This window comes from Corvus moneduloides, chromosome 3 (genome assembly GCF_009650955.1).
Source record: "Corvus moneduloides isolate bCorMon1 chromosome 3, bCorMon1.pri, whole genome shotgun sequence".
Taxonomy (NCBI): domain Eukaryota; kingdom Metazoa; phylum Chordata; class Aves; order Passeriformes; family Corvidae; genus Corvus; species Corvus moneduloides.
The window spans coordinates 117,382,710-117,406,760 of NC_045478.1; the positions used below are offsets into that span (position 1 = coordinate 117,382,710).

A 24,051-nucleotide genomic window follows, 5' to 3' on the forward strand; every position below is an offset into this window, starting at 1 on the left:
CAGAAGAAAAATGCTAGTGATGTTTCCAAACTTAAGCTCTGGCAGGCTGCCAAGGGAAAGCCATTCAGAAGGCCAAGTATTCAGGGAAAAGAGCACTGCTGCAAGTAACAAGTGTATAAACATCCTTGTGAGCTACACTTGCTCAGAGAAATCTGACAGAAACTGTTTCACGAGCACCTGGACTCAGGATATACCTAACCAAGGTGCTCAGTGAGCAAAACCCAGAGGTTCTGTTCAAATATTGGCTGCAGGTGTATTGCAAAGCGCAGTAAAACATTCACAATGCATGGTCCTAAAATGTGCTCCGTGTTTTCTTCCCCCTTAGAAGCTTAGAGAATTGAGTAATACTGCATGAGTAGCTCAGAAGTTTATGTCTCATCTCAAATGGATGGGATTTGTGTCTTCATCACCTGGGCAGTGATTTTATAGCCCAATCTAGGGATAAGCAGGGACAGCAGATTGCTTTGGCTGTGCCAGCTCAGCCAGCCAGGCTGCTGGAGCTGCATTTCCATTGTCCTCGTCTCAGGTTCCTGGGAGGGCTGCTCAGCCAGGGCAGAGTGCCATGGCCATTCCAATGAACTGCTGCTGGGATCTGTGCCTGCTGTCCATCCCAGCCACATGGCTGCTGCTTCCAGCTGTGCCACTGAAACAACCAAGGGGACTTCAGAGTCACTTCTTTCAGCAGGAGTTGCCACAACTGGAGCAGCCGAAGTTCAGCAAAAGCAGCTGAACTATGAAATAACTATTCAGAATCTCTTTTCCTGCTTTCTAACAAGTGCAAAGTTCAGTAAGCCATGGAAAGACCCCATTGGACAGGGATAAAAAAAGCGCAATGCCCTTTTGGGAAGCAAGTGTTACACCAACCTTCTTGAACACTATGGCTTCCTCTTCCCAGACTGGATTCACCGCATTGCCTTGAGAGGTCTTGGTCTTCAGAGCTTTCCTCCTGGTATCCACAGGCAGGCCAAACATGTCCACTTCCACATAGGTACCAACTTTTTTATCAGAAAGGAACTGACCTGAAATTATCTAAAGCCAAAGAACAAAGGAGCATCGTTAGAGATCACTGTAGTGGATTAGGAAAGAAGTGGCTGTAATGCAGATGCATAATTCTCATTAATGATCAGATAGAGTGCATTTAAAATAAAACCAAAACAACACTAAGCCCACAATAAACAGACACCCCCCCCCCCCTCCCCCCAATATTTAACTGCAGACACAGAAAAACAACTTGTGAGGCCTGGTTTCCTGTGACCCTGTGGTCCTGAATTCCCCCATGAGCGATAATGTGGTTGAGATCATGCTGCTGCCCTTCCCTCAGCAGGAATACTCATTTGGATCTCTTCCTCAATCTGTATGCCTATTTCCTGAGAACTCTGAAGTTCTATCTAGTCTCAACAACAGGTTCAAAAAATGCTTGAAAAAACAGAGGTTTAAATGGCAGAGAAATGACATATACGCTTTTAGCTGTGAGGGAGAAAACAATCTTAAAAGCTTGTATTCTAATAAAGGCTCTTCACAGAGGAGTTTTAATATGAAAATAAATTGTAAAATAGCTGATGTTTCCTAGTTCTTATTTTTAACAGGCAGCACAACTCTCAGCTTGAAAAAATGAAAGAAAGGTCTGCAATTACTTCGGAACGCTGAAGAAGCACAGGAGTGGTGCAGTGTCACTGTACCTTAACAAATTGAGGCTTGCCTACAGCAAATCTCAATCCAGTGCCAGCTCTGCCTGTGTGAGCACTGACACTGTGACCAGCAGAGCCCTCCCTGAGCAGGCAGAGGCAGCTGCCTTCTGACAGCTGTCTGCTGACTCCTGGATGCTCATCCCGTTAAAAGCTGTGCATCTCCTAATAGCTGCTGAACGACTTCCACCTCCATTTGCTCTAATTGCAGAAGAAAGTGCCTCTAAACCCACAGGAGGGGCCTGAAAGCTTCCATGATTGCAGGTCACCATGAAAGGTCACCCCACACATCCTCTTCTATTACTGTGCATGTCACTAGACTATTCCTTTATCCACATCCCTCCCAGCATGGCTCTGCTGCTCTTCTGCCTGCAGCCTGAGAGGAAATACTTGTTTTCCCTCAGTGAAAACAGAGGATATTCTGCAGGTGGACTCTATAATACAGAGGCTGTTCTAATGGACAAGACCATTAAAGTAGTAGCAGGACTCCAGGAAGTTTATGGTTTTCTAGCTGGAGATACACCAAGTGAATTTGTCCCCCTGTCACAGCCAATGCAATCTTATCCCCCTAAACACTCACACAGGTAATTCTCAATCTGCAAATTCCTGGCAGTCCCTGAACTTCATTAGAGGTCCTTAAAAAGGAACAAGGAAAAACAAGTTGGCAATGAATTGCAGCTGACATTTATGGTTCCACAGTTCTGCTGGAGAACTTTCAGAAAACCAGAAAAATGTATTTATACTGAGCATGTAGAGTTCTAGCTATTCGAGTCCAACCTCCCACTTCACAACAGCATGTTTTAAATCCAGCTCTTTGTTTCTAAAAACACTGCCAAACTGATCCTAAATCCATTCACTTCCCAATTCTGTGATTCTGTCAGTACTTCTATGGCAAAGAATACATACAATAAAAACATATTGATTTATCCTACAATATGAAACGTGAGGCAGAATTAAATGACACTCCAAGAAATGAAATTTATTTTATTTTCTTGGCTTAATGTAGTCATTTTCTAGGCCACTGCACCACAGAAATACAAATACATCCATGCTCTGGTATTGCCATGAGAGCACTTCCACCAGCAACATACGTACCTTGACAGACAAAGTGTTGGCTACTATTCCATCCACTATTCCTTCAGTAAATGGATCAAAGTGCTTGTCTGGCCTTCTCATGAATTCTGGCTTTAACCTGTATCCACTTTTGCCATTGTATTCGTACATTCCCATGTTTATTTGCATAGACAAATCTGGATGTTAAAAATATTGGTAAGAGTTATCTTCTGGAGAGATAAAAATTTCAAAAAGCAGTAAAATAAAAAAAAAAAAAATACTGTAATTTCATACTGACTGTAACAGCCACAGTACAAGCCTGGGTTAAAGATTTTAATTAACAGCTCTATAGTATAATTTAATCCCTAGATAATTTTTGATGAATAAAACCTTTCCTACCTATGAATCAGCAACTCTATCAGAGAAGTGGACATGTACAGCTTTCCAAACCCAGAGAACAGCATAACTTACCTACGGTTTGGAAGTTGAGGGCAACCATCTGGCAGCCAGCATTCCAAAAGACTTGTGGCATGTAGTTGGAAGAGTCTACTCGTGTTCCCTTTGGGTAAATCCGGCTCAGCTGCATTTTGTTGTATCTGAACAGTGAGTAGTTAAGGTATAGAATATATGACAAAAATCACCTGGCAGAGAAGTGCAACTGCAGGGTTAAACACAGGTGATGTTTACAGAATGGCAGTGGGTTCCTCATTGGATTTCTGTAGCCATCACACTTCCAGATGTCCACAGTTTTGTAGGAGATAGGATAAATATGGGGCAATTAAAGGTGCTGCTTGTTCCTGCATAGAGTACTCAGAATAAGCAAGGAAAGAGCACTGGCAGATGCATTAAGAAGATCATATTAATAAAATGCCATTTATCTTTATGGTTCCTACTTTGGGATTTTCCTAGGATTACATTTATAGAATGTTTACAGCCAGTTGGCTGTAAACAGTGAATCTTCCCCCTGCAAACAGTGAACCTTCCTCTGAAGCAGGGAGAGACGTTCAGTTAAAAAGTGTTTTTCTGGAATGAGGATTGGAATTGGCCTCTACATGGACAGAAATGATGACTGTATACATCTTACGGTTGAGTCTACGAATCTCCGAGATGAGAACGTGCTGCAGGCGATCTGTGGAAGGAGCTTTCCATTTATCTCCTTTGAGGCACTGTTTTATCTGTTTATCTATTTTATCTCATTCATTCTTAACTGCAGCCATGAGGAGACATACTGAGAAACATCAAAAGGTCTAACCAGAATGTTCCTTAGCTTTTCTTTAGAAGTTATTAAAAAAAAATTAAGAAACTGTGTGGCAATAAACCAGCTCAGTGCTCTGAGAAGTAGAGGTATGATGGGAAAGCGAGTTCTCATGTAACTTTGCAAAAAAGTCAGCCACATTTTGACAATTTGTTCACCATAACTCTTACCACTCCATACAGGATGATAAATATAACAATCAGAATACAAAGAATTAGGTCTTCAATATGTCATTTATGCCTATTCCCTCTAGTCCTAGCCCACAGCACGAGGATTCATGCCAGTTTTTAAATTAGCTCATCAGAACTCAGGCCAATTAATTCATTTAGAAAGACAGTCAAATCTACAAATTTCATTTGGGTTCCCTATTTCCCCAGCTCCTGTCTCTGAATTACAATAAAGCTCTGTAGCAAATCTCAGATATAGCAAGACTTAGGAAGCAGGTTCCTGAAAGTCAAGGATACTCCACAAATTCCACAGGAGACTTTGTAAGTTGCTCAAGCCCTTTGGTTTCCACAAAGGAAGACATTTCAAAGCTTTTGTTGCGTTCTGCAGGTTTAGAGGGGAGATAAAACCAGTGACATGTTAGAGCACGAACTCACGTGGCTTAGTCCCAGCCCCCTTCTCCCACCTACAGTTCACCAGCTCTTTTCACCCTCATCCCAAGGAATTTACACACAGGTTTGCTGACAGCAGTGACCTCACTCTGCACACACTCTAAGCTCCATCTGCACTCACATCAGCACTGCCCACACTGGTGCTGCCCGAGGTTGATGCTGGACCAGCTGCAGGCAATGGTCAGTGCAAAATACTGTGTGGGTGTATTCAAGAAGGTGAGCCCAGAGATCCCATCTGTGGCACAGAGGTGCTGCAGCAGCTTGCTGGGGGCACTGCTGGATCTCTGGCTTGTCTTTGCAGGCAGGTGTGTGGGCTGGGAGCTGCAATAACCGATATCCATATCGTATTAAAGTGAGCAGTGCTGTGCCTGCAGTGGCTCTTGGTACATCAGGGTATGGTCACAGCTGTCAAAGCCACGAAACACCACTATCCAATCACCCCTGAAGGTGCACTCCCAGTGTCCCAGCAGGGATTCAGACCTAATTCCCAAATGACAGGAAGCCTTTATGACCTCTGATCTGCCAGTGGTGAACAGCTCCTCCTCCGCGTCTGAGGCGGTTGGAGTAAACATTAATTTGTGCGCCATTTGTCACTCACCTTTGCCTGATGTGGGCACAGCCGTTTAATGCATCCAAGCATCAGGATGCAGCAGAGAGCCTAAGTCAAGACCCTGCAAGCTTCAGTACCTTTACTTCTGTTCAGAGGTAAGGATTTCTGTAAACAGCTTCCCACTTCACCCCAATCAGCCGTGTGGCTGCCTAGAAGGAGCCACAGCTCTGGAGGTCAAATCCATTAACTCACTCAGCACTGATCTGTTTAAAAATGAGGGGATCAGTGCCTGTGTTGGAGCAAGATCTCTCCAGCCTCATCACTTTACTGAAAGCAAACAGTAAGGCAGAGAAAAGGCCCGACCTCATCCAGGTTTAGAAATTATTATAATTGTGCTGCAGCAATCCAGAGATGGCCAGGAGGCAGGGCTGGCCAGCTCCCCAAAGTCCAACTGCAAAGCTGCAGGAGAGGGATGAAACTGAACAAAAGCAGAGAGGAGCAGGACAGAAACAGGTGGGCACTGTCCTCACAGGGAGCCAAAAAGGAAGCAGTGGATCTAAAGAAATGAGGAACTAGATTGTTTTGGCCAGTGTGAGAGGAAAATGTGCTGCCAGCCTGGGAACTACAAACCATTCTCAGTCCATGCTGAAGAGTCAGAGGATGAACTTGGGATTCCAAAGGTAATCCTCTGCCTCTAGGAGAGCTTATGGTGGTCCCTATTTCTAATTAGCAACCATCATGCTATTGCTGTTATTCACAGCTGTTATCTCCTAATGGCTCAAGATTCCTGTTATTCCCTAGAGGCTGCTCTCCTACCACTCCCTCTTCCTTTCTAACACAAAATATCCTTTCTTTCTCCAGCTGGCTCACCTCCATCTCAGCTTCTCATAAAGACACTGAGATTATTCTTATTCCAGCTACCCTCCTACTGATGGCACAGCACTAGCAACACACATGTATACTGCTTTTATCCTATTTAGAATGTAGGGGCTAGAATTTCTTGTAGTAATAAACTCTTATCTCACAGCCTTGTCTTAAAGGAGAGTATTTGTAGGAAACCAGAGGTGGTAGCTGTTAAAGGATTTGGTTACCAGCTGTCCAGAGCTTAATCACACTCATAATTAAAATAAGAACAATTATTTCCTTGTAGTATCTGGAGAGGATTAAGGGACCTGCCTTTTGAAGAAAAGACTGTGCAGGAGAGACATTTCTCCCTCGTGATACATGACACCCTGCTACCTTATCAGGAGGAAATTACACCAGAGTGAACAAATAACTCATTGAGAACTGTCTGAAAAACGTGGAAAAGTACAGTTACAGCTACTTGCTGCCAGAGAGAGGGAATGTTTCTGGTGAGGGCTGTCAGGGGACTGGTACAGATCTACGGCTATTTAATATTTCTGTTAACAACTTGGATGCAAGACCAGAAAATGCACTTTTAGAACGTGTGAATGACAAGTGGTGAGGTACTGTTATCACCATGGAGGTCTGGATCACAAATCCAAAAAAAATCTGAATAAAAAATTATATATTAGAAAAGTGCTATAACATTGAAACAATAAAACTGTATAAAAGACAAGTATAGATCTCTATAATTAAGAAAGTGAAGTGAACAAAAATAAAATTTTTGAGAAACAGCTGGATAGAAAGCAAATTGAAAACTAATCCTCATCTAATCCCTTCTTTATTCAGCTCATTTAATGAAGATCCAGCAGTGAGTCCAGGCCAAGACTAAGACCAGAACACCCAAGTCATGCTTTAGCCAGCCAGCAACATTTACCACCTAGGGACACATTTATCACATACTGATTTTTTTTGACACAAACACCAAAAATTTAATTCCTTAACAATATGAGTTCACTGAAACAGTATTATTGATCAAAGGTCACATCAAGACCTAGGAGAAAATTCTGGACAGTAGCAGATCTTTACAAAAAACAAAACACAGAAAGGCAAAGACATGTGAACAGGAAAAAAAAAAAAACCCTACATGAGACAATTTTATAACAGCTGCATCAACTTGTAGTGCTAGGATTCACATGGCTTCCTTTCCAGAAGGCACATCTCCTTCCCACTGTGTTCTTGTAACTCTCATTAGAGCTGGAGGAGATTATAAACACCCAAAGGGACACTACTACAGGGAACAAGCACAGCTCCCTGCATGATTCTGTGACTGCTCATGTGTGGTATCTGTATAAATACCCACATACAAATGAACACTTGGGAACTTCTTACATGTTTATTATTCATCACAAGCAAATGCCAAATCTTGTACAGAGACATGGATTTAGGCAGCAATTACCTGTCCTCTGCCAAGGACACCACAATTCTGGAATAAATTAAAATGCTGTACACTTCTTTAACTAAGAAAGCTCCAAAAGCACATTAAAACCTGTCAAAACAAAGTGAAAAAGGGCAGGCAAACAGTGGGGGGGTGTGCATCAAGGAAGGTAGAGATGCTGCAGTGCTCACTGAGGATGGCACCGAGTGCATCCCAGCAAGGCATCTTCTGTAAAAGCCAGCAGGGGGTGAAATTATGGCCCTTTCTATACAACACAGAGAGGCAGGAAAGTGAATTTGCATGTGGAGAAGGGCAGACTCTGCTTGCCCTGAATCTTCTGTAGAAGTACCAGAGGCAAAATGAAAGTAGGGATATTTAGGACCACCTTTCTCAAACTGTTGAAGTTACTCTTCAGTCATGGACAACAAAGACAATGTAAGCACATAATTTTCAACACTGTTTTTGAAATGTCAGCACATTTACTGTTGATAGAAGTTGGATATTTAGACTAAAAGAGGTTTCAAAACACAAATGGATCTATCTGGCTGGATACCAAGGGAACATTTTCTGTCTGTGTGCCTGTATCTAACTGAGCGGAAGCCAAGCAACACTCCTGCAGAACTCTGCCAAACACCTGCCAGGTAATTTTAAGTATGTTTCTTACTTACTTTTTGATACTTCAAATGACTCGAACTTCACAGGCTGAATGTAGTTTACCAGGTTAGACATCTCTTCCGTGGCCATAGCCTCACTTCCAGCAGTACCCTAGGGAAGAGAAGGAAAAATGCTGCAGTTTGGGTCTGTCTATCAGAGGCCACAAATACCAAAGCCCAGTTTTCCATCAGTTGTGGTGTCTTTCACTGCCCCTGGCTAGCGAAGGCAATGCTTCATATAGGGAATGTCACATAGGAAAGAACAAAATGGGCTGTAAGATGTAAATGTTTATATTATACTGATGCTCTATTCATTCTTTTTACGTGGCTCCCAGGGAAGGGAAGGCATTACCTCTACCCATGCACAGCGCCGAGCACATTTATCAGTAGTGTTGGACAAATAATAAATAAAGCTCTACGTTTTTGATGTCAAGTTTTCTTCCAACAATGCTAAAAACACCACAGGCAGCTGCCTAAAACTGATCTGCTGTGGTGCTATTTGTTCTTAATCTTCAGAAAATGAAAGTATAAATAAACAAAGCAAAGATGTGCTTCCAAACCGACCAACAACCAACTTGGAAAAGCTGGTGCTGTGCTTCCCGGCGCTCTGCCTCCCTTTCTCCACTGGATGGCAGCCCCGCTCCTGGTAACGCGCGTGAACCCGCAGCTGCTGGAGCCGACCCAATCCCCAAAAACACATCTCCGCCCTTACTTCATCCATCGACGACTTCTTACAGTCATCATCGTAGTCATCATCATCGTCGCTCTCCATCTCTGCTTCTCCTGAGAAGTTTCAAGCAGAAAATAGTTACTGGCTGAGGAAACAGTCACAATTACCAGTGACAAATTCAAGAAAGACATGCAAGTAGCACTGCTGGGAGCAGCCTGCACTGTACATGTGCTTTTTGTCACAGCACCAATCAAACTCACTGCTCTCGAGGGACTCATCCATTTTCGGCATTGATTTAAGTTCTTATTGCCCAACCAAACAAGAACTCTTCCTTTGCAGCTGCTTGATGCTTATTCTTTGGCCATCAGCACTGTGCAGTGTGCTCAGTGTGTGGGGTAGAGTATCACAGACTGCTCTGAGAGATATTCCCGAGTTTGGGACACAGCCCCAGGGTTTGGAGATGTGAGTTCAAACTCCTGCTGTTGCAGGATCCATGCAGGACCTCCAGGGAATGCCTCACCCACTCCAGGAAGCAACAGCATGCACAGGGTGAAGAAACCACGATCAAAATCAGTGAGCTTCTCCTGTGCTGCGCTACCGAGGTCTGCTCAGCACAGTCCATCTGTTCTGGATGTGTCGCTGAGGCAGCACAGCTGGGAGGGTCTGGCACAGGAGCCAAACGGCAGGAGCTCCACAGCAATTCCCTTGGCAGAGCACTTTGGGGTGCCTCGCTCAGGGCTCTGGAGCAGAGCTGAGCCGAGCCGCGCCAGCTGAGGGCAGTGCGAACCAAACAATGGGAGGAGATGCCTAAGGCTCATCCTTTCCCTGGAAACGTACTCGGAGTAAATGGGACCAAATAAAACACATTTACTGCCTCGCTCCCAATTGCAGTGCGCTCATCAAATTTCGACGGGCAAGACGTAAATTCCTTCATGTTAATTAACGAAGGGCTCCCCTCACCTCCAAAGTGTTTTGATTTGGTTGCATCTGAAATTAAACCATTAAGGAATATCAAGCTTATCTTTGACTTTAGAAATTCCTGCTGTGGGCCTGGCTGTCACAAAGTGTACCCTGTGCATCTTAAGACTCTGGAAAAGAAGATTTACTTGTACTGCGGTCACTTATCCACACCTGTAAGAGTGACAGCTCTCCCTAAAGATGTTATTCCACAAGCCTTCCAGCTTTCTTCAGCAGTGGCAGCTCAAAATTCTAACTATTGTGCAGCATTCCCAAACTCTCCAGAGAATGGTAATTCAGTCTCAGTTCCTCCCAAGTCCACTGAGTCAATAAAGAAACTCCTCTTTGTTCCAGCAGGCCTCAAATCTGGCCCAGTGAGCCCCTTCTGAGAATGGAGAGCACACACGAGTGTGCCTCTCACAACCGAACGATGACTACCCAGCCTGCATTTCCTTCCATATGCAGATGTTGAAATGTCAGGCTTTTATTCATCAACACATTTCCTCCTGAACATTTCATTGAAGAAAATAACATGATTGCTCAACAAGCTCAAGGGATGGCTCAGGGAGCCTCAGCACAATGCAGAGAGCCAGCCAAGCTCTCACAGGATTTGCACTGACAATCTTTGGATGGGAAGCTCTCAACTGATTTAACCAGACTGGCAAAATAACACTTTGCAAAGTCCACAAGAAGGGGGAGGTGGGCAGATTTTGGCCAGCTTGCACTTCTGAGATAAGAGGTACACGATAGCCTGTTCTTGCTGGAAGTGTCCAGAGAGGAAAGTATGCAACACACAGTTTGTTTATTTAAAAACACTTAACACAAATACTCCCAAGGAGATCAAATCTCATTTTCAAGTTCTGCATCAGACAGCAAAACCAGGACAAGCAACACACAGGATTGCCAGCATGGAATCAAAATAAGTGTTTCGGGAGGTGTGGTACATCTGCACTGCCTTTCCCTCAGCAGCACAGCCTGTGCTCACACCCAGCCCTCTCTCCCTGATTCATGGCAGGGACATAAAGCCACCCTGAGGCTGTCTAAGGGACAATTAGCTGTAATGCCATCATCACTATCTGCAATTACATGGGACTACAAGGCCAGGTCAGCACAGGACCTCTTCAATGCTATGTGGCACACAAATACAGTGAAAATAGAGCCCTTCTCCAAGAAAGACAGAAGAGTGTCGAGAAATTAGGGGATGTTGCTCCTGACCACAAGATGAAACAGATACTGCCAACCACTCACAGGCAGAAGAATATTATGATATCCCACAGTGGCAGGGAGGAGAAGAGAGATCCAACAGGCAGGAATTGTGCAGCAAGACTGATTTATTTAATTATTTTACAAACTCTTTTATGGACTTTTTTCTTCATAGTCTAATTGGACAAAGGATCAGCCACCCCTTGGGGGTGATTGGCTAAAATCCTAAAACATCCATTGTCAAAATATTTTTCTACTGCACCATAAACAAAGCTCTGCAAGGTCACAGGTGTTCATAGTTTATAGAACTCTACTAGTATCTTCCCTGAGAGAGAAAAGTATCTCACGGCACTGGAAAGAAGCAAGAAAAATTCTTGCTAGCAGCAATATTGTATCCACAGAAGAGCACAGGAAACTCCAGTGAAACAACAGGGCAGCTTTAAGGATGTTTTCAAGGAGCAGTCCTTGGTGAGTGGGGCAGTGTGGGGGAAGCATGAAAGTGCTCCTTGGGAAAAATGAGGAGTGGACAAAGGAGGCTGAATCCCAGCAGATGGGTAGAAGGGTTCAACACAGTAATACTGAATGGAGGATGATCAGGGGAATCGGGAATGACAAGCCAAATCCCTGGGTCGAGGAAGCAGCGTGCTAAACATTATCCATTTTCATCATCCTGACAGATACTGAGAGCCTAATAAAAGCAAAGGTTAGACAGTGCTTGAAATTCAGAGGAATCTGGTAATCTGCTTTCTCAGACCCTTTCAAAACAACAGCCAGGATGAACTATGAATGTGGTACTTGCTGGTGCAGCTTGTTAACTCTGCAACATTTGGGCAGCCAGCAGCATCCCGGGGGGGAATCACCTTTTGAGTTTTTTCCACTGTACATCAGCACTTGCTGATTTTTAAAAAGGGAAAAATAAACTTTATTCAGTTTGATAAATCATTTTTCTTTGTAGCCCTTTGTAGCAATGGGCCACGGCCTCAGCTGGCATCAGCAGCCATGTACTAATGCAGTTACATACACTGAGCCTAAAACCTTTTATCCAGTTTTCTTTTTAGACATCATGAAACTATGGAGCCAATTCTGCCCTCTCTCTCTGTCTTCCCATGACTCTTTCCTTGCAGCACCCACTGCTCTGACAAAAACATCATCCTATCAGTGAGAAACGAACAATTTGCTTATTGAACAATATTTAAATACTGCTCCATCAGCCAGTTTTAGCTCCTTTCAGTATGGGCCTGCTTTTGGTGAAATGCACATCCCAGCAGAACTGCCGCTGTTCCTTCTGCACTGCGATGGAACTTCTTTGGAAATCTTGCTTGTTTTCTTCTGTTCATTGTGCAAAACCAGCCAGGTCTAAGATGCTTGTTTACCAAAATTACAATCTATCTCGCAAGAGTTATCTCAGAAATTCTTCTGCTTTGTCAGCTTTGGTCTACTTTTAGAGAAGGTTTTTTCCACTGACCAGTATGGAAGTTACTTCCTACATCAGTTTCATGGGCATCCTGCAAAGCATCCCACAAAGCTCAGAAGTCTTTCTTTAATTATTACTACTATTTCACCAGCACCCCACTTTCATATGGTCTTATAAATATATCAAAAACATGGATTTATTTGGGTTTAAATCTGACCTCAAGCAGCTTAAGACACAGCAAAGCTTGATATCAATGCCAATATGAATCTCCACTTTTTTTTTTTTTTGCACTGCTGTGAAAAACTCATTTAGAATCCCCAGAAGGCTAAATCAGCACAACTTTCTCCTGGAGATCAGCAGCCATTCTGACAGGAGCTATTCAACCCAATAGAGTAGTTTGAAAAATATGTCCAAGTTGCTAAATGTAAAGATTATATTAACGTTGGAGTACTGAAACACTTCATTTTGAGGAATGTTAAGAATCAGGCTTATGATTAATTGCATTACTCCACAAAGAAACTGGTATGGGTGCAGAGGAGCACAAGGCTTGCAGAGCTCCAGCACCACATGTTTCCAGTATGGAGATGTGAGAAGGAGGGGTGTCATGGTGACTCTTGAGCTCTGCCATGTGGAAACTCTTCATTACCACAATGTTCTTATAATATGGTGAATAATTTTAACTGTTCGCAGACAGAAAACTGACACCTCATTTACAGAAATGCTGCATTCTCATAGCTGTAAGCTGTAGCTATTATCTCTGGAGCTGTGCTCTGAATACTTAAAAATTCAAAGTACTCTAGAAAAATGACATCCTGGGTGCTCCTCGTCAGTCATCCCTAAAGTGTTCTTAAGTTCTGTCAGATTTGTCTGTCCTTAGATTAAATTGGCTTAATATTATTGCACTTCCCACAGGTATTGTTCAGATAAATTCACTGCTGTTTGTCAGGAGCTCACAGGCAGCCTGGATACCCCCACAGACAGTCACTGAGGATGCTCTATCTAGGATCAAGTATTGAATGACAGAGAGAGGAAAAATATTGACTAATTGCATTCTCAGAAAGAAGCACAAGTCCTAAAGGGGAAACAGAGGCTGACACAAGGATTACAAGCAATGTGTTTTGGCAGTCACAGATGAACCAAGTGACCACAGCAATTTTGCAACCTCAGTTCCAGCATTTTCTAATTTGTAAGTGCTCATCTTCATAATCAGAGGCTGTTACAGAGGTGATACAGGCGTAACAGTCAGAGTTAGTTTGTAGAATTACACACTCCATTATGGAACTGACCCTTCTGCGTTGCATCATCATCATCATCTTTATTCACAGCCCGGGTCTCTTCCTAGAAAAGCTCCTAGAAGGGCTCCTGACAGACAAAGCTGTTGTGCTCTATGCAGCCCAGGCCCTCAGAAAGCCAAGGACGTGTTCTTTGCCACTGTCCTCACCATGTGCTCATAACAAAAATGGGGAGTTAGGAACCCAGGGCTGATTTCAAATGCTGGAAAGGAGGCAGCTGGAACACACACTTATTTTTCTCCTGCTTGGGATTTGTCTAAAGCAAATCAAGAAAATAGTATTAAGTCATCCCTGACACCAGGATGAATCTTCCTTTGAAATCCAAAGCCTACTCCAAAGCGTGGCCTTTTCATAGTTTCTTAAAAACAACAGTTGAAAACTCTTTCTTTGCTGCTAATAGGATAAACAATGTTATCCACAAATGAAGCAGGATTTCTTTCTTGTTAATTCAGCTTGGGGCAAACTGCCAGGATGAGAATTTTCAGCTCAGTTAATCAGAGTTTAGAAAAAACTACAACCAATGGGAAAAAACTTTTTAATAGCAAATGGCAATGAACTTATATTCCAGCAGAGCTTCCAATTTACTCTGTCAGTATTCTACTGCTGGGGCATAAATGTCTGTCCTTACAAGAACACAAAATTTCAGTCTCTATAGGAGAAGAAATTCCAGTGCAGGGAACAGACAGCAGGATATACAGATTTTCTTGGTTTTGCGTGTTTCCATCTCTGGAACAGAAAAACATCTTATAGTACCTTAAATAGAGGTCCATGACATGCTCCCAACTAATGCAGGACAATAGAAGTTTGAGCCTTCCCTGCCTGAGGAACAGGGATCTCATCCCTTTATCCTAAACCTTAAGGCACTGCAGACCCTCTGCAGCTCTCCTGGGCAATGGGTTCTGTCTGGAAGGGCACCAAATGGCAGGCACAGCCCAGAGGCGACAGGAAAAAGAAAACATTTATGTTTGATACTGGGCTTGGGCACACAGGAAAGGCAGCCAAGGGTGGAGGAGTTGGCAGCTCCCTCTCCTTAATAAGCAGTGCAGACAAATGTTAGCACATATCAGTGAGCCCTGGGTCATTCCCTAAGGATTCCTCAACCGCAAGCCCTCACAGAACAGACGCCTGGATGAATGACATTTCGCGTTGTTTCCTGCTGAGCAACCCGCACCGGTGCACCTTTACCTTGCTGGAGCACTGCAGTTGGATGGGACTGGAGCTGTAATTAAGCATTTGTGCTTGAGGGAGGAGAATATCAGTAGATCCAAGTCCTACCTGCTCCGGGAGAGGAAGGCTCAAACATACTGGATGTATCACTGCAAGTGTTGGAAGCTTGCTCCGAGAGCTTCTTCTTTGCACTCCCATCTGCTGACTTGTGAGACTTCTTCTTATTCTTCACCAGGATTTTGTACATTAAATCCATAGGGCTTGGGAGAGGAACCCCAGCTTCCAGCTTACAGGAAGAAAAAGGAGAGATTTGTTAGAACAGAAGAAACAAGCTTATGGCAGTTTCTTAGGGACCACATGGTACAAGACAGTTCTGTAACCTTTGTAAGCCCTGTTAAAATGAAATGGATTTTGCACAAGAGGCAATGTCAACAGTAAATGAAACAGCACTACTGAGGGCACTTAGGAAGAAAAATGTCTTGTGAAATGTCTGCAGTAATAACCAAAATAAGTATTAGCTCAGATATGAGACTCTACGTTATAAAATGGCAGCTATGAGGATCAATTGCATTTAGAAGATCACAATTCACTGTATCAGGGCAATCTCTGCATCAGAAATGATGCTTAAGTCACCAACAGCTCACATTGCTTAACTCCCTCCTTTACGCTGAAAGGCTTTACATGAAGAATGAGGCGGGACTGAGACACTTAAATAAAAATTGACACAGACATTTGTAATATGATAAACACCAAGCCACATTACCGGGTATTTTTCCAATGGATCCATAAGCAGTGCATCTCCAAATATTAATCTGCAGTATTCTGCCATTTTTGCCTGTTGTTTAGGGCTGAAGGGAAGAAAAGAAAGAAAGAAATGAGTCCTACTAATGCTCCAGAGTGAAAGCAGCAGTAACGGAGTATCTAATAGCCCTAAACTAGATATAATTTCCTGATCCAATTGTGTGAATTTTTCAGTGAGACCTACATATATCATGCACTTATTTCAATTCCTCTGATAGAGTTCATCAAAAGGAACACACAAAAAGTAAAGGCATAAGTCAATTGAATAACAGTGAAATGACCATAACATGAATTTGCCTCTTTCAGGCAGTACTTTTATTCGGAATTTAAATATTGCCCCCCTCATGTCACTTTATACATGTGCCTGGCATTTTGCTTGCACTACAGCAGTTTTCACAACATCCTCTGTAAATAAACTGAACCTCAGCAAACTCTGCTTATAACCAATTTTCCCGAAGTGCAACCAAAAGATGAAATAATTCCTGCATATCAGTGATGGAAGATTTAGGATTGCAGATAGGTTATATGGCTCAGAAATATTACTCCAATCATCTCAAAATGCAGCTCGGTACCACAGGCACTCTCTAATTTTAGAAAACGGAGTATTTTTGTTATATGTGCCTGTTTAAAATGCGTAGCATCTGAGCTGAGGCATCGTTCAAAGTTTCCTTTTTTGACACTCTGTTGGGAAGTCTCGATTAAAGGACAGGTTTATATAGCTTAATATAACTTCCTCAGCTTCTGTTAATTAGGATTTGCATATCATGGAAGAGACAGGGATGCTATAAGCCGTTATGTTACCATGGAGCTACTTTTCATGACAAAGTAGAGCTGAGTATTGAGGAAAAAAAAAAGAAAAAAAATGCTCATTTTTCTCTTGCAAATCAGGAGTTCAACCCCAGCTGTGCCCAACTGGTCAGTGGTTACCATCTCCCAGGGTCAGTGTGGCCAAACCAGGGCTGAGATAAAGGTTGGGTGGCCAAATGACATTTCACTCAGAAAATGTAATTTCCCTGGGATCAGCATCCTGGATGCCCCTGGAAGCAAATAGGGGGTAAACCAGTCATTAGCTCAGTCACTGACAAAAAATACTGCGAGGAGGCTTTAAATTATTCCCCAAAGCAAGAGTTGCATGCAGTTTAAATGCTGACAGCATTTCATTAGTGCTGTCTTTTGCATGCAGCGAATTCTGCACAACAGCTAAAAGGCACTTTCAGCCGAGGATGGAAAATAAAGACGAAGACAAGCAAGGCAGCAGAATGAAGAACCCACACAGGAGAAGGTGATGGAAGAACAGATCAGGCTCGGACATTGTGTTGGATATTTCCAACCCTCAGCTACGAAGGGAAATAAAGGCATCACTCCAGCCAGCAGAGTGTGGATGTGCCATAAATCCAGGGTCATTAGGAAGAGTTTTATTTCAGTCTTCTCCACCAGTGTGTGTTTTGAACAGATCCATGCTCTCAGAACCCAGAAAGTTCAAAGGACACCTCCTTGAATCAAAAGAGTGCACTTATTGAAACCATAGTAATTAGATGTGACATCATCATCCTTAAATGGGCACAACTCCAAAAAGAACTCTCAATAGGAATTTAAAAAAATAAAAAGCAAGAGTTAAACCTAATAAATTTCCAGCTACTACCACAGCTAGAACAAATTCTTCTGATCTTCTGTGTTTAATTACATGTTTACCTCAAAGAGAGCACAGTGTGAACTTTCATTTTTGCAAACGAGAAAAATGAAATGCAACATTATGTTGGTTCAGCGTATAAATTCCAGTGTCACTGCATCCCAGAGGCAGAAAGTAGAAAAATTACGTGAAAAACTAATGGGTTTTAATACCATAAAAAACCCTTGAGGTACTAAACAAGGCCAAAGGAGGAAAATCGTGACATTACAAAATTACTTGAATTTGTGAAGTGGACTATGTGTACAGATACTTTAAAAAGCTCCTAAGAGGGAATAAAAAAATATTTAGGAGTACCAGCATTTAACTGTGTGGTAGATTTTTGTGTTCTCTCTCTCCCTAATATACATATCTATGTATGTATTGTTGCAAGGGAGAGATCATTAAGAACAGCAGATTCCATAGCCCTACTGAAGTCTTTTAAAAAAAGTTGGAATACCAATTTTTTTTTATTTTCCATTCTTTGGAAATTATGAACCAGAGCAACAGAAATACCAAATTTTCTAAATCAGTACATTCCCCCGATTTAGTTATGAAGTCAAAACCCAGGTATTTCTTGGTCCACATCTACTGTTACTAGAAATTCTCTCAGCATTCATGCATTGTAGTGAAAATTGATTGTCTGAAAAGAGCTGACTTTATCTGCTTTATGATTTTCCCTGTGTGGACATGGACAGGTAGCACAGAGACTAATTATATATGCCCCCAAAATGTGCCAGGGGAGATAGAGGGGGAACATGATACCTGGAGATACAGAAATATAAAGAAGATTAAGAAATGTTTTCATTACCATTATTGTATTGCTTGCACTTTGTTTTACTGTGTTTGTATCGTGCCTATTACAAAGGTCAACCACAGAGGCTTTTTGGCACAACTACTGCTCCCAACATTACATTTTTATCACTTCTGCAGAGATACTTCCCCTGCATAAGACAAAGGCACAGATGCTTCCCAGAAGAGTCTAAAATAATTTGAAGTGTGGGATGAAAAAGTGATAAAAATCCTGTTAATATTTGAAGCGACAATTCCAGCCAGCAACCAGCAGTATGAATAACTGTAATTAAATTTAATCTTGGAAGCAATCTTATATGGATACTGCTCAAGGATCACTTAACCTTTTTGCTATGTCATCAGTGCATTTCTAATTATAGAGTGTCTGCTTTCAGATTTGCAGATTGCTTATCGTCTTGCAAGCCCCATTTCAAACGTCAAGGTCTTCTTGAGGTCTTTTCAACATTTTCAGGCCACTTCTCTGTTTTTTTCACAGAACCACAGCTTTTCTTAGTGGTCTTTTTTTCAGTGTGCACATTTTGACTTCACTATAAATGATGGCACGCATAATATTTTATGTTGTCTAAAAGTTACATGCTTGCTCCTTTTCGAAAGTTTTTATTGCATATAAACAGACAAGAAAGAATACACTAATAGTGGAGTTACAGTAAAGAAAATAAAAATCCTTAATGTGCCATAAAGATATTGGAGAGGAGCCCTTTTAGGAAAAACACCAAAGGAAAGCAAATGAGATGATTTACACAATGTGCTAGTAAGTGATTTTTCCCCTAGGTGGACAGAGAGTGTCCAAAATACTCTCATGAACATAAACCAGAAGGAAGAAAAATTGCATTTTAAGTCCAGTGGTGATTAGCACTGTCATCTCTACAGTGGTAATGTGAAACATATTTACCTCTGATAATTGCAGTCTGTTTAAAAGCCAGGAATACAGAACACAGGCTAAAACCATATTTTTGTTAAAGCCAATGCCAAAATTTCTAGGGGACAAGAATTTCACAAACGACTCTTGCAGCTTGAAAATCAGAAAAAATGTTTGGTCCTCTAGAAGTAGGAATTGATAAAAAAGGATTTGTTTGACAGCAACTCTATAAAAACATCAGCATTTTTTGTTAACATTTAGGGCAAATCCCAGCTTTAAGATCTAGGAGAAAAACAACATTCCAAGTAAATGAAAAGACAAAAGGAGCATTCCATGAAATTAGGAGAAGTTTTCTGTGAGTGGCATGACTAATTGCAGATTTCTGCAGCAACTAGTGAAGGAATGAAGGGATAATTGTAGCAGTTGGTAAAATAACTAGAAATTATTTTCAGCCAAAGCAAAATCAGAAAACACACCCATTAAATCTGATCATCTACTATAGCAGAGAATAATCACTAGCAGGAAAGCCTCAGAAAGAGAAAACATTTGGTAGTGATTTTGCAAACTTGCTTTGCTAAAAAGCTGTGTCTTAGCAGTGTATGGAAAAGAATATCAGAGAATACACATAAGGTTAATCCATTTTTCCATGGCTGGAGGTTTCTGGAGAGAAAGGTCCAATGCCTTCTGCGGGGCAAACTGTAAATAACAGAGTAGTGCAGCAGGAACTCTGCTCCTTTTCTGTCACATTCCTGCTGTGTCACACAGCCTTTAATTCTGACACTGTTTCATCTTATAATTTTAAAGCCACTTTTGTATATAACTTCCATCTGACAGGAGTTTATTTCATAAATCTTTTTAGTTCTTTATCTTCCTAAAATAGAACAGATCACCCTGGAACAGTTGAAGATTTAAGTCTTAATGACTTTAAAGGAAGAAAAATGTAACCCTTGTGGTTAAAATAATTTAGCTGGGTTTTTTTTTGCCTTATAGTAACACAGTGAATGTATATTACAATAAATCCAGAAGAATGAGTATGAAATGTAATACATTCAAAAATGATGGTTGAGATCTTTCCTAAAGGCCAGAGGTTGCATTTGGAAGCACTGTGAGTTCAAACCTACAGGAGTAGGTGAGTGCAAGCAAGTCCAAAGGGACACAATATACACCAAAAAGAAATGAGGGAGCCATTAGAGAAGGAAATTAAACCCAGCATCTGTGTGGTCTTTCAGAGGAAGACAGGAATAACTAAGCAGGATTTAAGAGGTAGCTGTTTGAATCATAACCATGTGGCCTCGAAATGTGTGCAGAGCAAACACATACTTGCCCACAAAAGGTAAATTTACACTCTGAGGTATACAGGTAGTGGACCTCAGCTCTCAGATGTTAGATTTTTCTACCTACATAATTTTTGATCAGTATTGTCACATCTGTTCTTTAAAACCATTCTTACATAGCTTCTTCTACCAGTTCCTTCCCTTATGACGAGAATGTTCTTCTTAAAACAATGGAAAAGCAGTTAGCCCTCACCCTTTTCCTCTTTCAGAAACAAAAGTGCCAAAAGTGCCATCTTTTCTGATTTGTATAAAAACATTCATAGCTGCCCCGAGGAATATTTTTATTTTACATTGAAAAAAAAATTTAAAAATTAAAAAAGAAAACAAAACAAACAAACAAACAAACCAACCATAAAAACCCAAAACAAAACAAGAAACCTCCAAAAATTAGTTTCTAAGTCTAAAGTGCCTCCAGAAGTGTTGGAAATTTTTTCACAGCAAAAAAAAACACAGAAGGGGAAAAGGCGATTCAAGTTAAGGCACATGTTATGCAGACCTGGTTTCTGCATTCAAAACCAAAGTTAATGTAAAAAAAAAAAAAAATCAGAACTGTAATAATAAAATAGATCACTGGGACAAAGCTAGAAGTGTTCTCATTTTTCTTTTCTTACATGGAAAAATTGTAACTTTTCTTGTAACTAAAAAAAAAAGAAAATGAAATAAACTTATGCAAACTGTTATTTTTTTGGCAGAAATGAACAATTCCTGGCCATCCATGCCACCTATTTTGCAATCCTGGAAGTCCATGGTTCTGGCCTCTGCTTCTGACACAAGACACAGACCAAATTCTGAATATGTTTATAGCACAGAATAGGGTCACAAGCAGGTGAAATACTGCCTCGTTTTCTTTGGAGTATTGCTGCATTCCAGCAGGACACACTGAGACAGAAACATTAACAAAATACCTCTCACAATCAAACTTCCTCTCTCATACAAGAGGTTCTGATTCAGGAAGGTTTTTAAGAACAGGCCCAATTCATTCTGATCATCGCGGTTACTGAGGCTGGTACAAGTTCATTTTTGGATAAGAGCTGTTGTTTGTGTCACAAGTGCACACACACAATTCCAGGCCTAGACCTTATCAAAAATGAAACATCAGGCAAGAAAATGTGGTAATTACTTACGAATCCACATGATTTTCAAAGGAAAGGAGGATTGGAAAGGGTGATGTCTTAAATGCACATTCAGCAATAGCTTCTATTACTTCCTAAAGAATCAAAATAAACACAGTTACAAATTTACCTCTCTAAAGAAGGAGAGTTTTATTCTTTGAAGACAGGCAAGACCCAGTGAGCTCTGAAATCATTCCCTGAGATAGACCTTCCTTCCCAAACATCCCAAAAAGCTCTGGATGTGCTCTTGCCACAACCACTTTTTTCAACCTGAACTATGATCAAATCTCCAAAACATCTGATGAGTCTCAAGCACCACATTTCTCAAGAAATGACCTATGTCTGCCAAAATCAATAGCTTAAATGTAAATCTTGGGTTTTGTGTGGAGTTGTTCCATGCCTGCAGCTATGGCTTTCATGTGCTAGTCTGTGCAATAATAAACATGCTCTGACAAAGGCAGATCTTCTAAACATCATCAGCACAAGCACGTATCCATAAAATCCTTAGCTCCTCTGACTCACTTTTTAGTTCCCTCTCTTTTTTTTTTTTGGGTAACAGAAATCCCTTTAAAGCAAAAAAAGGGGAAAAAGACATCTTTACTTAATTAAAACAGTTGGTTCTGTGGTAATTATCAGAGGACTCAGAAAAGGAAACTTCCGTAAAGTTTCCTTTCAGCTCTATGGAAAATGGAAACCCTAAATCCAGTAAAAAAGTCATTTGATAATGATGATTTTAGTGGGGTGCACAATAAATGCACTCATTGTTACAAATGATGAAATGTTTCCCTCTTGGAACAAATCTCTCTTCCAAAAGAACAAAAAACACTGAAGACTTTTCATATGCATTGCTGGCAAACTCCGGAGTTTCTAAGAACCCATAAGTCTCTGCCATGCCAAATCTTAAGGATGACTAAAACCTAAAAGACGTATTTATTTTAAACAAGCTTTCTCTGGGGATTCCTCTTGTTCATTTTCTGTACTTTAGAGGCTCAACTAAGAAGTGTATCAGTAAGAAATCCACTTCCTAAAACAAAAACTGAGCCTCTGGTACATTCTTTTGGCACATTTAATTTCAACTGCCTTCCCACTGCAAAAGGGGATGGAATCCTGCATGAGTGGGGAAAACAACCTGGAAGAGTAGAATTAGGATGGAAGTGATGAGATCTGAGGATGAAAAGCTCAGACACTGGTTCAGTGAAGGTAAATGCTCCATGGTCAGAGAGGAACAAGCTGGCAGGTTCCATACTTCTCTCCAGCTGCAGAATGACTCACCTGAAGTGGTCTCCAAGGTGTAAATATGGTTACACACACAGAGATTCCGGGGTATGCCATGACATATATGGCTGTTCCCTGTAGGATCCCCCCCAGCAGCAGCTCACAAGCCTCAGCTGAGAAAAACCTTACGGATTTCTGAGACATGGAGCAAGGGGAAAACCAAGGAACCAAAAACCCCAGGAACATAATGATGAGGAGCATACAGTGCTGCTGCCTCTGCACTTCGGGAAATCTGTCTGAGGCCGTGAAAGCTGGCAGACTGAGCAGAATCCTTGTGCCGTGGTCCTGGCAAAAGTGTGAGCTGATAAATGATTCAGCATTCAAGACATGAATTGATTCTCACACTCCTGACACATTATTTCACTGCCATTTTGCTCCTCCCCAGCCAAGCAGCACACTTTGAGTGGTGAAAAGAAATCGGCAGTCGAGATGTTTTTCACATTTTTCTGTGTGGATTAAAAAATGCCTGCCCTGAAATGACTGATGAAATACTCCTGAGTAGGTTTAAAATACCTCCCAATATCTCTCCTGCCAGCACAGTGCCAAGGGTTGAACATTTAAATAACCAAGGATAATCCTTGTTCCTGCTAATAATCCTTTTAAAAATCAGATTAATTTTGTTTTAAATTCCTGCTCATGACCAAAGCAGTCGAGAGCCATCTTCCTTAATTAAAGGACTTCCAGCAATCAAACCCCATGCCTGTAAACATAATTGGCTTCACATAAACGTAACTGGAAAGTTAATAACAAACATGCAAGAAGGTTGTTTTACGTGTTTCTGTGATTAACTCAATCAGGGAAGAATTATAGAGAAAGCAAACTGGAAAAAAAAGGAGTGTTCTGGTACAAGTGAAATTTGGTGTTCTGTCTGTGGCAGAACTGTTCGCTTTTTTCCCTAAAGAAAGGCACTAGAAGGCAAGAAAAACCACCCAACAACAGGTTTCAAGTATGGGAGAAATGTCTCAAAGCTGTAGCTGGCATACAAGCCACACGTAATCCCTGCAACATAACCAAAGTCAGTAATGAACATTTTCCCACATATTATTGCACATGGCTAAGTCTAGAAATGTATTTCCATGGTGAGTTAGTGCCTCAGATGAAGAAGAATTATTTCTTCACACTTCAGAAATGATTTCCTGATGTATCATTATAAGCTGTGCTGACTACCAATCCTAACACTACAGGAAAGCACCTCCATTGTGCTCCTCTAACACCCCAGATCAAAAACATCTTTAAGAATAACAAGATGATAACAATCTAAGGTTATTGCTAAGGGTAAGGTCTCTACCTTATACTGTAGAAAAGGAAATGGAAGATGGAATTCAATAATAAAGATGACTTGTTTAGGGTTTGCAAGACACAAATATCCCCTCACAGTCTCCAAAGATACTAAT

General features: G+C 41.4%; 1 protein-coding gene across 3 annotated transcripts in view; it reads right to left on the minus strand.

The window, feature by feature from the left end:
* PLCB1 (phospholipase C beta 1) overlaps positions 1-24,051 on the minus strand; it is a 352,437-nt gene that overhangs the window by 74,666 nt on the left and 253,720 nt on the right. For all 3 annotated transcript variants that reach the window (XM_032103715.1, XM_032103716.1, XM_032103717.1), the window contains exons 12-20: positions 21,395-21,477; positions 15,561-15,645; positions 14,906-15,083; positions 8,807-8,877; positions 8,110-8,206; positions 4,458-4,542; positions 3,210-3,334; positions 2,781-2,935; positions 865-1,029 (exon numbers count right to left, since the gene is read on the minus strand). In XM_032103715.1, the coding sequence (XP_031959606.1) occupies positions 865-1,029; positions 2,781-2,935; positions 3,210-3,334; positions 4,458-4,542; positions 8,110-8,206; positions 8,807-8,877; positions 14,906-15,083; positions 15,561-15,645; positions 21,395-21,477 (1,044 nt within the window). The remainder of the gene's footprint in view (positions 1-864; positions 1,030-2,780; positions 2,936-3,209; positions 3,335-4,457; positions 4,543-8,109; positions 8,207-8,806; positions 8,878-14,905; positions 15,084-15,560; positions 15,646-21,394; positions 21,478-24,051) is intronic.